General features: G+C 27.5%; 4 protein-coding genes across 4 annotated transcripts; 1 reads left to right on the top strand and 3 right to left on the bottom strand.

The window, feature by feature from the left end:
* Positions 1-1,002: 1,002 nt before the first annotated feature.
* PmUG01_10046500 (uncharacterized protein) lies at positions 1,003-2,070 on the bottom strand (the record flags this gene model as incomplete). Its single annotated transcript, XM_029005673.1, has 1 exon — positions 1,003-2,070. The coding sequence occupies one exon, from the start codon at positions 2,068-2,070 to the stop codon at positions 1,003-1,005; it is 1,068 nt and encodes a 355-aa protein (XP_028862239.1).
* Positions 2,071-4,699: 2,629 nt separating this feature from the next.
* Positions 4,700-6,202, bottom strand: PmUG01_10046400 (uncharacterized protein; the record flags this gene model as incomplete). The annotated part of the gene is made up of 1 exon (XM_029005672.1): positions 4,700-6,202. One exon carries the CDS (start codon positions 6,200-6,202, stop codon positions 4,700-4,702), a length of 1,503 nt encoding a protein of 500 aa, XP_028862238.1.
* A 1,899-nt stretch (positions 6,203-8,101) lies between these two features.
* Positions 8,102-9,919, bottom strand: PmUG01_10046300 (uncharacterized protein; the record flags this gene model as incomplete). The annotated part of the gene is made up of 1 exon (XM_029005671.1): positions 8,102-9,919. One exon carries the CDS (start codon positions 9,917-9,919, stop codon positions 8,102-8,104), a length of 1,818 nt encoding a protein of 605 aa, XP_028862237.1.
* A 2,485-nt stretch (positions 9,920-12,404) lies between these two features.
* Positions 12,405-15,884, top strand: PmUG01_10046200 (U2 snRNA/tRNA pseudouridine synthase, putative; the record flags this gene model as incomplete). The annotated part of the gene is made up of 1 exon (XM_029005670.1): positions 12,405-15,884. One exon carries the CDS (start codon positions 12,405-12,407, stop codon positions 15,882-15,884), a length of 3,480 nt encoding a protein of 1,159 aa, XP_028862236.1.
* Between the last annotated feature and the right edge of the window lie 506 nt (positions 15,885-16,390).

Below are 16,390 nucleotides of genomic sequence, written 5' to 3'. Positions count from 1 at the left end.
TTCTTTAATTCATAATAACTTCCTCCTTTAAAATATTTCTCATTTTTTAATTGCAAAAATTTAAGTTAATGACATGTTACTTTCGAGATTATTTACTCTTAAAAACTCATGATACCATGATTAAAAAAAAGTAGATAAAAATAGATTTGTATACTGCTATAATTTTTATTCACATAACGAAATGTTTAATTAAAACATATTTATGTTAATTTAACAAAACCAAAAAAAAAAAAAAAAAAAAAATATATATATATATATATATATATATATAGCAAATATATTTACATATATGTACCACATTTAAAATTACAGTAGAATTCGTATATGTCTAACATTACGAACACAATGCCAAAAATATACCTTTTTTTTTTTTTTTTAATTTTATTATACTTCAAAATAGTGAATAAGAATATATTAGGATTGATGAACAAATTAAATTATGAAATTTCCTGTGTCCTATTCAAATTATTTAAAAAGAACGAAGTCACATTTTTTGCTAGATCTTTAAGTGAATTATCAACTTAGTTACCATCATCGAGTAAACTAATCAAATCTTTCACTAAATTTTAAGCTTCATTTTTAATATTGTTAGCATAATTATTATCTCCGATAAGTGCCTCCCCTTCCGTTTCATTTGATGGAATTTTTTCTACGTCCTCTTTATTTACTTCCTGCTCTTTATGTTGTACTTGATCTGCCTCTATCCCCTCTTCATTTACTTCCTGCTCTTTATGTTGTACTTGATCTGCCTCTATCCCCTCTTATTTACTTCCTGCTCTTTATGTTGTACTTGATATGCCTCCTCCTCTCTTCATTTACTTCCTGCTCTTTATGTTGCACTTGATCTGCTCTATCCCTCTTCATTTACTTCCTGCTCTTTATGTTGTACTTGATCTGCCTCTATCCCCTCTTTATTTACTTCCTGCTCTTTATGTTGTACTTGATATGCCTCCATCCTCTCTTCATTTACTTCCTGCTCTTTATGTTGCACTTGATCTGCCTCTATCCCCTCTTATTTACTTCCTGCTCTTTATGTTGTACTTGATCTGCCTCCATCCTCTCTTCATTTCCTTCCTGCTCTTTATGTTGCACTTGATCTGCCTCTATCCCCTCTTCATTTACTTCCTGCTCTTTATGTTGTACTTGATCTGCCTCTATCCCCTCTTTATTTACTTCCTGCTCTTTATGTTGTACTTGATCTGCCTCCATCTCTTCATTTCCTTCCTGCTCTTTATGTTGCACTTGATCTGCCTCTATCCCCTCTTCATTTCCTTCCTGCCCTTTATGTTGTACTTGATCTGCCTCTATACTCTCTTCATTTATTTCCTGTCCTTTATGTTGTACTTTACCTTCCTCTACCCCCTCTTCAGCATTCACTTCTAAAACTGCTTCTTCTTGGGTATTGTTAATTGCTTCTTGTATTTCATTTTCATTTTGATCTTCTCCTTCAAATGTATCGCATGGTGTATCAATGGTGTCGACATTATCATAATACCTGTCACTACAACAATCATTTAAACTGTCCCAATCAGAATCACTATCTTCTTGAGAGTCATCTCCGAATTCGGAGGAATGAGGACAATAAGGAGTTTCAGGACATTCAAGAGGTCCATGGCAGTCCAGTGGTTCGGGACAATCAGGGATTTCAGGGCAGTCAGGACATGTGAAATATTCAGAACAATCGGGACAGTCTATATCACACTTGAGGAATTCTTCTGAATGGTTACTAATATTAGACTCCTCTAATGTGTTTATAGAGTTATCGTTAACAATATTTTGAAGAGATTCATCTTCATGATTTGGGGGAGAAATGACAGACGTTTCAGTAGCCGGAGGGTCTGGAACTTGTTTAAGATCATCCACACTTACTGCTTCGGAATTATGAGGCTGTTCATCATTAGCACTATCGTAAGATAAATTATTATCATGTTTGACATTACTTCTTAAATTATGTTTTCTTGTATTTGTGACATCACCATTTTTAACGTTATTCACTTCATTTCCTTCGTACTTGCATACACACGAATTAAACAAAAACAAATATAAAGAAGTATATAAAATGTTCCTCATTATGATCATGTCTTAATATAAAAATGTTCAAATGTTCACATATATGTATATTTATATTTATATTTATAAGTACATATTCTTTTTTTTTCTTATTTTATTCGAATTACAAGCGATTTATTTTGATGCTCACAAACAACAAAATATACCGATTAATTATTTATAAATCTATACAATAAAATAACAAATTTTTAGGAAAACAAAAAAAAAAAAAAAAAATTAAATAGTCTTTTTTTCTTTTTTTTTCTTACAAAGTTTGCATTAAATTAAATTTAATAAATTCTTCTACTCTGCACAAAGACAAACAAAAAATGTAACTGTTAACTAGAATAATTCAGTTAACTATGAATTGTTAAATAATATTATACATACATAAATATGTATTAATGTACAGATAAATTAATTTCACTTGAATTCAAAAAAAGTAACGACACTCTATTCATTTGCGAAATTGTGGACATTTGGAAAATAGCAAGGCAGAAGAATTTTTTTAAAAAACAAAAAATTATATTGCAAATGAAAAAATCAAAAAAAAAAAAAAAGAAAATTAATAAAATAAAGAAATTACATTTTACCATAATTCACTGTTATTCTTATGGGTTATTTCCGCTTCTCAGTTAGTTCAAAACCCAACAACAGTTTTTCAAGTATGAGCATTTTTTCCCCTTAAATTTCCCAATAAAATTTAATAGCTCATTTAATGACGACAGTGCTTTTAATATTGTTTCTGTTATAACGCACATCACATAGGAATAGAACAAAAATGAAATTATATCATTTTTTATTTGTTCAAAATAAAAATTACATAATTTTTGAGACAACGTACTCATATTTCTGTAAAATAAGAAATAGCTAGGTGTGCAGTACTGTTGTGTGTGCAAATAAGAAGTCATTTAGTAAAAAAGGGCTTTTCTTCATTATTTTATTATTATTATTATTTTTTTTATTATTATTTTTTTATTTTATTCTTTTTAATTACTTTTTTTTATTATTTCATTATTTCATTATTTCGTTATTTCATTATTTCGTTATTTCATTATTTCATTATTTTATTATTTCATTATTTTATTATTTCATTATTTTATTATTTCATTTTCACTTTATATTTTACTACTATTCTATTATTTTTAACAAATTAATCAATAAAAAGGCCTTTGAAAAACAAAAAAAAAAAATTTTTTTTTTTTGCAACAAAAATAATAAAATTAAAATAGTACAAACAGGTAGACGTCCTCAAATATCGGTTATATATTCATTCATTTACTCTTAAAAATATTATATTTCACAGTATCATAAATACAGTAGTCTTCACGCCAACTTGTCAGCTATAATATTCTTTTTGTGCTAAAATGGAAAATAATAAATTAAACTGTTTAATGGGTTTATCAGATGCTCACTCTTTGAGTAATATGGTGAGGTTCTACTATTTGTTTTATACAAATATATATGCATATATGTATGAATTATGGATGCACGTAGCCTCCTTAAAATAATATGTAGCGTATAATCATTTTAGACTTAATTTTTAAATATAAAATATTAAATATTAAAATCACAACAAAATTATTATTATGATGATTTGCGTTCTTTAATATATGTTATAATTCAACGAAACAGAACATATGTTCAAATGACCTAAAATTATATAACTTTAGTATCTTCTCACATTCATTATTTACTTTTTCATACATCCATCAAATTTTTGATGACGAATATTTCAAAATTTTTTAAAGCATATTTTTTTTGGAATTTAAAGAAATTGTTTTATGTTGTTACATTTATGCATTTTTTTTTTTTTTTTGGAACTAATGATAGTATTATTCAATAAATAAAGCGAAACAAATGATCCTGCTTTATTCTCTCATTGCACTATATCAGCCAATTCTTTCCTTGTAATAATGTAACCTAAAGCCGTAGTAATGTATACATTAAATTTTTTGTTATATAAAGTAAAATAATACAAAAATATTTATTGTAATAAATAAATACATAAGAAAAAAGATAAAAAAAAAAAATAAATAAACAAATATTGTTTTATACAATAATGGAATATTCAATCTTTTAAGAATTACGCCACATTACAAATAGTTCAAAAAAAAGACCATTTTTTTTTTCTTTAAAATAACGTAGATTTATAACTGCAAATAGCATATTATAAGATTATCAGCAAAGTATAAACTATGTAAACGTGCTATACATATTTTTACGTAATTATTTTTCATATTAGAAAACAATGTTGTTACCATATGTTTTCATATAAAACTGATTTTATTACCACGCTGATATTCTAATGAAAAAGGACAAGTAACTTTTATTTATGAAATATGACAAAGCTTAACATACACGTAGGCAGGATGCACTATTGGGCGTACCTATGAAATCCTCAAATTAATGCGGTTATAATAGTCATAAAACATTAGTACTTACAATATTTTCCTAACTTCAATATAATATATATAAAAATAAATATATTTTTATTTCTTCCTACTTAATATTATCCTTTCATATATTTTGTGAAAATGACGCAATAACGAAGAACAATTTGTGAAGTTAATCTTCATTCTATAAGATTAAATTATTTTTTATATTAGCAAATTATCATTAAAAAAAAAAAAAAAAAAAAAAAAAAACCTTAAGAAAGCAGTTCTTTAGTATTTAAATTTTTTAAAAAAAAGAGTTCTATATCTTTTAGTAAAGATTTTACTGTGTCATCAACCTCCATATTATCATCAAGTAAATTAATTAACCCTTTTACTAAAGAATCTGCTGTCTTCTTAGCATTATTAGCATCTTTATAATCTCCCATAAGTGATTCATGAGCCTTTGTGTCATTTGGTGGGACCTTATTTCGTTCTTCTTTTCCTTTCTCACCTTTTTTGGCATCCTTTTCTTCTTCTGCGCTTTCATTCTCCTCTACTTCTTTATCCGTTTCCTCACTTTTACGTCCTTCCACCTCTTCTTCATCTTCATCTTCATTATCCTGTAGATCTTCATCCTTCAAATGAACTTCCATTTCTGTCACTTCCTGAACACTTTGTTCATTGTCTACTTCATCATCTTGCTCTTCAACTTTTTCCTCTAATACAAGTTCTTCCTTATTCTCTTCTTGTTTTTTGTTTTCATCAGTTACGTCCTTAAGGATGTTATTATTTTCTTCATCATTTTGTTGATCTCCATCAACAGATGTAGTAATTTTTTGTCTACTTGCGTCTCCATTATCTGGTGCATCAGGAAGAGCATTACTGTTGTGTGTATCTGCCCCTTTGTCACTTAATTGGACAGTCTGACTATTAACATCGACAGATTCAGCACTTTTCTTCCCATGTTCAACTGGGTCATTCTGATTCACAATATTACCAGGTTGAGTAGTTATAGCAGTTTCTTCGGTAAATCCATCGCCTGTCCTTTTTTCCACGCCAATTACAGTACTCATAGGTATTGTATTTCCCTCATTCATGTCCTGGTGTTCATCTTCACGTGGACTACTCTGTTGAGAATCTCCTGTTGGTGGACTTGTAATAGCTTCTTTTGGTTCATTAGTTCTGCCATCATTATCAGTCGCAGAAGCCTTATCATCCTCCCTTCGTTCGCTAGTACCTCCCTTGTTATCTCCCCCAGGTGGAGAATTCTCAACAGCCTTAGGTCCCCCATCAACCGTATGTTCTCCATTAACCATAGGACTTTTAACATCCTTAGTACTTACATCCGTAGCATGAACTTCAACCTCCGCAGTAGTTTCAACACTTGTCGAATCTGCATCTCCCTTAGGACCTTCTTGAATACTTGCAGTACCACTTTTAGAACTAATATCATTACTTGGATCTGTATCACCTTTTATACCATTTTTACCAGGGTCGCCTTCAAGCGGACCTTCGCTATCTGTAGTACCATCTTCTTCTCCTTTCGTAATACTTAAGTTTTCATTTTGTGAATCTTTACCTTCTTTCTTTGAGCCACCTATATCTTCTGAGTTTAAGTCACTATTTTTACGTTGTAAAGATAAATTACCAGTTGTAGAACCATTTCTTAAATTATATTTTTTCTGATTCATAACTTCCTTACTCGTCACATTACTTTCATGTGTACACAAATTTAAAAGAATGAGGAAAAAAGAAATACGAACGAACTTTATCATTTTAAGATTTTCTTTTTGTTAAACATTAAAAAGGGGAAAATGTATGTATGTATATATATATATATATATATATATATATATAAATTCATAATTTAGGGCCAACTTTACTTCAGTAAAAACTGTTTCAACTTTTGGTACGCTTTAAAAAAAAAAGTAAAAAAATTAGCAAAATTCTATAATAAAAGGGACATACGCCCATATTATATATATATATATATATATATGTAAACCTAGTACGCTTAAAAAAAAAACATTACTTTAAAAATTCAAGTTCTTTTCTTTCTTTTATTTTAAGTTTTATTTTATTTTATTTTTTTTTTTTTTTTTCTTAAAATAAGTGAAATTAAATATTGTTTAGAAAACTTATTTTGCTCAACTAATGGTTCATAAAGTGTCCAATTTAGCGATTATGAACCAAGGAAAAAAAAAAAAAAAAGGATTAATCATACTAATATACTAATATGCCAACACATTTATGATATAATATACTTAAAATTATGCCATATTAGTGTATATGTCACGTCCGTACAAAAGTGCATACACAAGTGCAAGTGCTTATTGTACGAACTTCACCAGAAAGTATTCTTATTTTTTCAATTTTTTTTGTTTTTTTTCTTCTGAATACGTTTACAAGATAAAATATAATTATAATTATAATTAATAAGATAAAAATGAGCAATGTGCAATACATCAAAACTATGGTATCTTCGCGTGTCGTTTCCATGTCCGAATTTTTTCTTTTAGCACTTAATTGAAAATAGTATTATACTTTTCATTTAGGTAATAAAATGAATTTTAGGTTTTTTATACCTCATATATATGTTATATTTAATGTGTGTGCAAAAAAAAAAAAATTTCTTTTTCTTTTTTTTTTTTTTTGGTTCATAAAAAATAAAAATTTGTAGTCTGTATTTTTCTGTTACATGGCAGCATATTATTATTAAACTAAATTTAATGGAAAATAAAAAAAAAAAAAAAAGAAAAAGGACAACAAAAAGGATGATATATGATACACTACTTTTTGCTCAAAAATCATTCAAAATATCATTCTTATATGCCAATTTAGCTATCTATCAAGTACTTTTCGACTCTCCATATATGAATTATTAAGAACTATATGTTCATCTTTTAAATCTATTACATATTATTCCAAAAAAAAAAAAAATAATAAAGGAAAATTTTTAAAATAATTTTCCATTTTTTAAACAAAAAAAAAAAAATTATACACTTAATTTCCCTTTTTCAGTAAATACACTCATCATTATATTATCAATAAAAGTCATAAAAAGCATTTTTATAAAATATAAAAATAATAAAATAAATCTATTCCTGTTGACAGATTTACATACTCTTTAATCACCTTTTTTTTTTTTTTTTTCTAGGATTATACTTATTATTTTATGTTAGTCTTTGCAAAATATATCCCTTATATGTTATTTTATATTTATGAAATTCTTAATTAATGTTATAGTATTTATAAATAGTATAAGGAGTTGTAACTAACGCTAAATTAACATATTCAGGTAATTATGTGCTCACTTAATTAAAAACCGATAGTGTTGTCAACTTATTTTTATAATTTTATTACCCATTTACATAAACACAAATATATGTATATGTTCTCCTAACGTTAACAAAAATTTGTTTTAATTTGCATAAAATTTGCTAGATAAATTAAGGATGTATATCATTCGAATTCTTTTAAAGGGATTTAATTTTACAAAAAAAAAGTTTGTCTTTTATTTTTATTATTACTATTATTATTTTTTTTTGTTTTTTTTATGGCATTTCGAAGTTATAGCCTAATTTGCGATATAAAGAAGAATATTACAAAAAACATGTCAAATATATATATATATATGTATGTAAATATATGTGCTACTTTTTATTCACTTAAAATTAAGTGAATAAATAAGCTATATCTTTTTCAAATTCCTTCAGGGTGTTGGAGACCCCAATTTCTTGATCAAATGAACTTAAAATATTCTTCATTATATTCTGAGATTTTTTAACATGATTGTAAACTTCAAGATCTTTGGCAATTAACTTGTGAGCATTAGTATCATTAAATGGAACATCTTTTATTTCTTTTTTTTGTTCGGTTACATTTTCCTTTTGATTATTTCCCTTTGGAAGTTCACCTGCTTCCTCTTTTTTGTCCTCTTCTACCATATCTTCTTCATCTTCTACTTCTGTCACCTCCTCTTTTTCAAGCTCTTCTTCATATATATTTTCCTCTCTCGCATAACCATCATCATATTCGTAATCATCATTGTCATCATCATTGTCATCCTGCTCCTCCTTTTCCTCTTTTATTTCATCTTCACTTGGGTGTATATCGTTATTTTCCCCTGCAGGAATTGTTAATGGTTCTAACGCGTTTTTATTTGATGTTTCTGTTGGGTCTTGTACACTCTCCACAATTTTTGAGCCTTCTGCTTCATTATTCGACCCAGGTACATTTACTGCTTTTTCTTGTGTATCCTGAGAAGGTACTGGCACACTTTCCTCTCTTTCTTTGCTTTCTTCCAAAGGCCGTGGTGCTTCTCTTCCACTATCTAATGTTGTTGACTCTGCTGTTGGACGTGGTGCCTGATGTGGTGTACCATTTTTTTCTGTGTTTCCTGATTCCCGTTCTCCAGGTTCTTGTGCATCCGTTGCATCCGTATCTCTTAATATTGATCCTGTTTCTGATTTTACTGCAGGGTCTTTTGCAGTTAAATATGTTTGTCTTTCGTTTTCTGCCAATACTGTTCCTTCTCTGGGGGGTTCTAGTTCCCTTGGATCTTCCGGTACTTGATGTTCAGATACTTCTGAAACACCTGGTTTTGGATCAGTATTCACTTTGCCATCCTCCGGATCTGGCAAAGATGACGAACTTGATGAATCTGAAGAGTTTAACGAACTTGGTGAACTTTGCGAATCTGACGAATGATTGGGACCTGAAGGATCTAATGAATCTTTTGAATCTTCAAGAACTGGAGAACTTGATGGTTCTAATGAACCTTCAGGATCTCGTGCCCCTGGTAAACCTAATGAATATTGTAGTGTCTGTGACTCAAGTTCTTCCGCCTTTTTCGATGGATCTTTTGATCCTCCCACTTCAGGATTTTCTGTTACTACTGCGGTTTCTGATTCCCCTGGATTTTCAGGTAATTGCGGACCAAGTTCTTGGGAATCTGTTAATACTCCATTTCTTCTATCTACTGAATTTTCTAATTCCTCACTTTGTCCTTGTTTCTTTGAAGGGTCTTCTTCTTCTTCTTCTTTTTCTTTACTCTCCCTGTCAGTATCTGCGTCATGTCCTTCTAAATGTTGTGCTTGTTCCACTGCTCCTGCGCGTCCATCATTACTAGATGAAGTAACTTGTTCAGGAGAGTCTATTCGTCCATCTTCTACTTGCCTTCCACGTATATCATTTCCATCTGCCTCATCTGTATCTGCCTTATTGCCAGCAGATGCCTTATCATCAGGACTTAAAGCAGCTGGAACATCATCTTGTCCTTTAATTATGTTGTTATGTTCATCATCACAATGTTCTTCACTTCCTGTGTTCACTTTTTCGTGTTCGTGTTGCCAAGAAACAATGTCATTTATAGAACCATTTCTCAAATTTGTTTTTCTTTGATTTACTATTTCATTACTTACGAAATTATATTCACGTAAACATAAATTTTGAAATGAGAAGTAAAAAACAACATTAAATATTTTATTCATTTTTAACTTTTAAAAAAAAATATATATATATAAATGTTAAGGTATCTCAAAATGAAATAACACAGAGCACAAGACAAGAAAAAATTGGAAAATTGTGAACAGTTTCGGTTTAACTAATTTTTAACGAACTAAGAATAACAAATACACTGATTGTTTATTTATCACATATAATATAAGTTTTAAAAAAAAAAAAATAATAAAATATACGAAATTATTATGTTACGTATAATATCATTCATTCTGAACACTTCTTTTTTCCATCTTTTTTCTTTTTCCTTTTTTTTTTTTATTTTTTAAATAAAAAAATTGGGAAAAAAATGTAACTGTCCCTTTCAGTTATCAGATTAATATAAAAATGCCATCTATAATTGTTAAAAAATTAATAAAAACATTTCCATTACCCTAAAAGAAGTTTTAGAAAATGTGAGAAATTTTCCTTTTTTTTCTAATTTTATTACTCCCTTTTATAGAAAAATTTATAGAAATTTGCTTCCTCGTTGTTATCAAATATGCAGATTGCGACTTCGTAACTGTCCTATTTTAACATCGTTAATAAAAAAAAAAAATAAAATAATTACAACTGTGTCGCTATTATAAATATTTACCTTACACATTTTATTATTGTTAAGGAAAAGTAAGCAGTTCACTTGTTTAATATTCAGAAATTCACTGTCTATAAAACATTAATTTTTTTCTAATTTTAACATTATAGTAAGGAAGTTTTACTGTGAATATAAAAATTTAAACATATATAATAATTAATTGAATAAATGAAGGCGTAACTATATAAATTTATAGTTTTCCTTTATTTTCGATAAATCGTGCAAAATTAAGTTAAATATTTAAACTATTCATTAGTACTGATTTTAGATTTAATATATACAATATTTTTATTGTTGGGAAGACCTTTGGGTTGATGTACTATTTTTTTTTTTATTTTTTTTATTTTCCTGAAATGTGATTGGTTGCTAATTATATATTTATTTCCTTTATTTATAATAAATTAGAGTTATGTTTGAATTAGGTTTAATAATAAATAAATAAAACTCAAAAAATTATAAGTGTTACTATACATAAACATTATTTAAAAAAAAAAAAAAATCAACGAAAAACATCAACGGGAATTTAACGTGTTCTGGTATCTCCTACCTTACACATTGTAACATCTCTTCGTAAAAAAAAAAAAAAAAAAAAAAAAAAGTTTAATTACGTAAAATTAAAAATACTTTGTTTCCTGTTTTATGGATACTAAAAAATTATGAGCTACTGGTTTCACATATTTAACTGAAATGTTCGTTCTAATATTTTGCAGAAAGTTGTTAAAATATATAATTCGGTAAATTGGGCAAAGATAAAATTAAATATACACCTTTACAGGTTGAAGAATTTTAATTCGCTAACAATTTTGCAGTCGGTATTTCTTTACCTACAACTATTTTATAGATACAATTTTTATGTACTTGCCTATATGTATATATATATATATATAAATATAAAACTTCATTTCAGAAATATTTTTTCTGTATGCAATATGTAACACATAACAACTATGTTAAAAGAGAGTACGATAGTTCTAAGGAAGAAGTAAGATATATCTTCCCATCATACATAAAAACATATTGCCGTATTGTTCGGTCGTATTTTTATATAACTTCATAAACGTACATTTTTTTTTGCCTAATTTTAAGCAGTGCCCCTTTTTTGAAATATTAAAGATTAATTTTAATTTTAAATTATTTGTGGTTATGTATAAGCAATCTTTAATGATAGAAAAGCATCATTCTACTTACAAGCAAAAATAATGATAACTTCATTTAATTTTATTTATTTTTTTATATTTTTTTGTTTGCATGTTTGCTTGCTTGTTTGTTTGTTTTTCCCCCTCATTTTAACAGCTAACTAAATACCCCCCGAAATGACTTATTATACATCTCATATTTATGGATAGTTTCATAAAAAAGTAGCTAAATTTAGTATGCTCGTCAAATACTACATCAGCTTTTCCCTTAGCGCAATATTTTTATTACTTCACGAGCTGTCATATCAACTTGAAAAAAAAAAAAAAAAAAAAAATTCTAATTCAATTAAGTGCGAAAGAAAAAGAAGAAATAAAAAAACATATCTTCTACATATTTAAATAATATATTTCCTTTGAGCTTCTATCCTGGTTGGAATTAAAAAAAAATATTGCCTTTTTCTAAAATCGTTTGCTTAAATTTTATGCTGCATTATGTAAAGTTGGTATCATGTATTGTTCGTGTATTCCTATTCATTCTGGAGCTCACACTTACTTTTTTTTTAGTGGCTTGCAACAAAGATATAAAAGTTTAACCAAGCAGTAGTAAGCTGTATATCACCCTCGTTACTAATATATCATACATATAACATAAAAATACATGTGCATATATATGTACACACGTATACACTCTTTTATGTATACATATATACACTTATTTCTCCTTCCCCTCAATTATTCAACACAATAATGTACGATGATCACCTTGAGAAGCACGGTATCGACTACTTGTTCAGGAAAGACGTAAACAAGCTTGAAGGTATTAAAGGTAAAATAAAAACTATCTATGAAGATTTTCATGTGCATGAAATAACGAAAAATAATAATATTCTGCATTTGAACCACCTTATTAATAAAAAGAAGATTAATAAAATTATTGAAGATAATGAAAAAACTGAAGAAAGAAGTATATTACAAAATGTTAGTAACCCCGATTTACACTTGGACTTACTGTCTAAATATATGGACGATTATAACAGAAATGTCTTAAAGAAATTTTTAAATATCCTCTTTGAAATATATCAATTAAAAATGAAGACAGAAAAAAAGGATAATACACTCGAAAATATAGAAGTTGATAGTGAGGTCAAAAAAATTACCATCCCGTACTGCATTTTGAGTAACCTTGATGATATTACAATGGAGTATAAAAATAGTGTTCTTAATAATTTTATATGTGAAAACAATCAAATAATTGATAAATCAGCACAAACAAAAATAGTACGGAAAAATATTCACAATCTAATAAAACAATGTTATCCCTTTCTATTGACTGAAACTAAAAATGCTTCTTCAATGGAAACTGTTATATCACATGGAAATATACTAGATGATAATTTTTTGAAAGACAATTTGAACATATATTTGGCTGATAAAAAAGCAAATTTAGATGTACCAAATGATAGCAAAATGGATATTCCCGAAAAAAATGTTATCGAAGTCTATCCATCACTAACTTGTCTTAAGACTATATTTCCTAAATGTTTTTATAACAAGCTAAAAAGTAATACGAAAAAGTATCGTTCTGTTAAAAGTGTGGACTTGGAAAAGCTAATATGTGAACGGTTGGGCAAAATGGAAGATTTAAAAAGATGTTCAAAAAAAAATTCTGAACAACATGAACAACTTAGTTGCTCAGGAGAAGCCCAAAAAAAGGACTTGTCCGAAATACAAAATTGGGAGTATACAATCTCCAATTACAGTAATAATGGAAAAGACAATAATGATAAAATTAAACTAAAAAATATGCATGACTACTGTGATGATGATAGTAGTATATTTAGAAAGAAAAGGAAAGTAAAGAATGAAAATTCAGATGTGGAAAATTTATCACAAATAAGTTATTACAATTGCTCAAGTACTTTAAACATATTGGAAACCAATCAAAAGAAAGGAAGTCAGAATAGTGTGGGCACCCTCAATGTTTATAAGCCTCGCCCAACTATTAATTCTAATGAAAAAGGTGAAAAAACGAACTATGAAGAGGAAGATATATATTGTGATAATACCAAAAAAAATGATAGTGAACAAAAATTACTACTTTCTAGCAATAACAATAATAATGGTGCTTCAAAAGAACTGAATTACAATCATTGCAATAACGGGGGAAATGTAACCTTCTTAGATAATTTAAACGAAAAAAGGAAAAAAAAAAGTGAGTTAAAAAAGGAAAAAAAATTTTTACATTTTAATTTATACAAAGAAAATAAAGACATTTGTGAAATATTAAACAAAATAAAAATTAATTTTAAAAAAAAAAATGCAGATATATCGTACTGCGGAATTAAAGACAAAAGAGGAATAACTGTACAGAAATTTTGCATCCATAACTTAAGAAAAGAAGATATATTTAATCTGATTATTAACAATACCAACTGGTGTAATAATGTGTACATATCAAATTTAGAATATAAAAAGTACAGACTATCTCTAGGCGATTTAAAAGGAAACTTTTTTAAAATTTTAATAAGGGGTGTAGACAATGATACACAAGAACAATATAAAATTCTTTCTGAAAATTTAAAGAAATTTGGGTTTGTTAATTATTATGGTTATCAAAGATTTGGTAGTAAAAAAATAAAAAATTATGAAATTGGAATTTGTATTTTAAAAAAAAATTATAAGCAAGCTCTTTTTTATATCATTGAAAATGCAGGACTGGATCATGAGAAGAAGAACACCTTAATTTCTTACCTAAACGGAATAACAGAGGAAAAAAGAGGTTATACGAAAGAGGAGAAGTTAACTAATGAAGGAGAAGAAATAGAAGATCAACAGAATGATTATTCATGTAGAGAAATGACACAGTTACAAAATAATAAAAATCAAGAGCAAAATGTACCTAACAAAAATGCAACATGTACTAATACTCATAGTAATAACAAAACTTTTGACAAAAAGGAAAACATAATTTTAAAAAAAAAAAATATTAAAAATGATAATCATTTTAAAATGAAGCACCACACCTCAAATCAATGTCAAGAGGACTTCCTTCCCAAAGAAATAAGAGAAATAATAAATTCTATATCAAATCATTCACATGTAGAAAAAACTATTTTAAGATCTTTGAAAAATAATAAAGTACTTAAAAATGCTTTTATGACTATACCCAAAGATATATTTTCTTTATTTATACATGCTACACAAAGTTTAATTTTTAACATACTAGTTAATATTAGAATGAAAAAGTATGGTTTTAAAGTTATAATAGGTGACTTAATTGAAATGAAAAATAATAATAGGGAAGATCTAAGTAGTGATCAGTCGAATGCATATTATTCTAACGACTCAACAACAATAAATGATGAAAATTTGTGTGAACAAAATATCGTTATGGTAACACAAGAAAATATTTCCTTATATGATATTTATGATGTTGTTTTACCTTTGCCAGGAGATAAAAATACCATTTTTCCTCATAACTTAATTGATGATTATAAGGAAGTGTTGCACAAATTTAATCTCTCTTTAGATGACTTTAAATCAGAAAAAGGGTTCTTTACATCTTCTGGGTGTTACAGAAAAATTGTTGTTAAACCACATAACTTCAAATCTTTTTTTATTAAAAACAATCTAAACAACTTGAATACAATACCGTTCATCAAGAGTGACCTACATAAGTTGCTTAACGAGGAAAAGAAGGAAGAGAGAGAAAGACCCCATGTGGAATACCATACTGCAACAATGCAAAAATGTGGTGACAAGTTCTATGATATGAGTGATAGCAATTGTGATGGCAATTGTGGTGGCAATTATGATAGCAGGGGTGATGGAAAATGTTATGGAAAATGTGGTGACAAGTGCTATGATATGAATGATAGCAAATTTGATAGCAAATGTGATGAAAAAAAAATGAGTGCTAACTGCATAAGTGAAGGTCGTGCACTTCATAATGAGAGGGACTCGCTTTTAGGTACAGATCCAGATCAGACTGATCAGCTAAAGGAAGTCAATGTAGAGGGAATTGCTCATCTGGAAGAAGTTGAATTGAGGAATGAGGAGCTAGAACAAATGGAAGAACATTTAACTTTTATCGCAAAGGATTTTTATCACGATCATTTGATTAAAGAAATACCAAATTACCAAACGACATCATCCATTTTTTTAATGTGTACATTGCCGAAATCGTCGTATATCACAGTTGCACTTATGGAGGTGCTAAATAATTAAATTGATCGTTTGTATGCTATGTGAACTTACACTATTATATTCCTTTTAAGAGAATAGCCACTTTTGTTTTATGTTACCAATTTCCATATATTTATACTACCTCTAAGAATATATACTCAAAAAGATCGTTTACATAGATAGAGACAATATTAATATTTTACTATATTTATAATTTTTTCTGCTTATTTGAGGAATGTTTTTGTCTCATCTTTTTTCGAAAGCATCCCAATACTATATATAAAATATATTATCTTAATATTTTATTTTATTATTTTTTTTTTTCCGTTTTAACGGTCCATATGAATTTAATACAGAAGAAAGTTTTAATTTTTTAACGTTAACTTTTATAATCTAATATAATATTAAAGTTATATTATTTATTTTCCTTTTTCTTTTTTTTTTCTTTTTCTTTAATATTTTTCTCTTTTTTTTATTTTTTGGTTTATCTAACTAATAATAATACTCCATGAATATTTGCCAAATAGCCAAATTAAAATATATATATA

Source organism: Plasmodium malariae, assembly GCF_900090045.1.
Source record: "Plasmodium malariae genome assembly, chromosome: 10".
In the NCBI taxonomy this organism is placed as follows: domain Eukaryota; phylum Apicomplexa; class Aconoidasida; order Haemosporida; family Plasmodiidae; genus Plasmodium; species Plasmodium malariae.
This window is presented reverse-complemented; position numbering and strand designations above follow the sequence as displayed.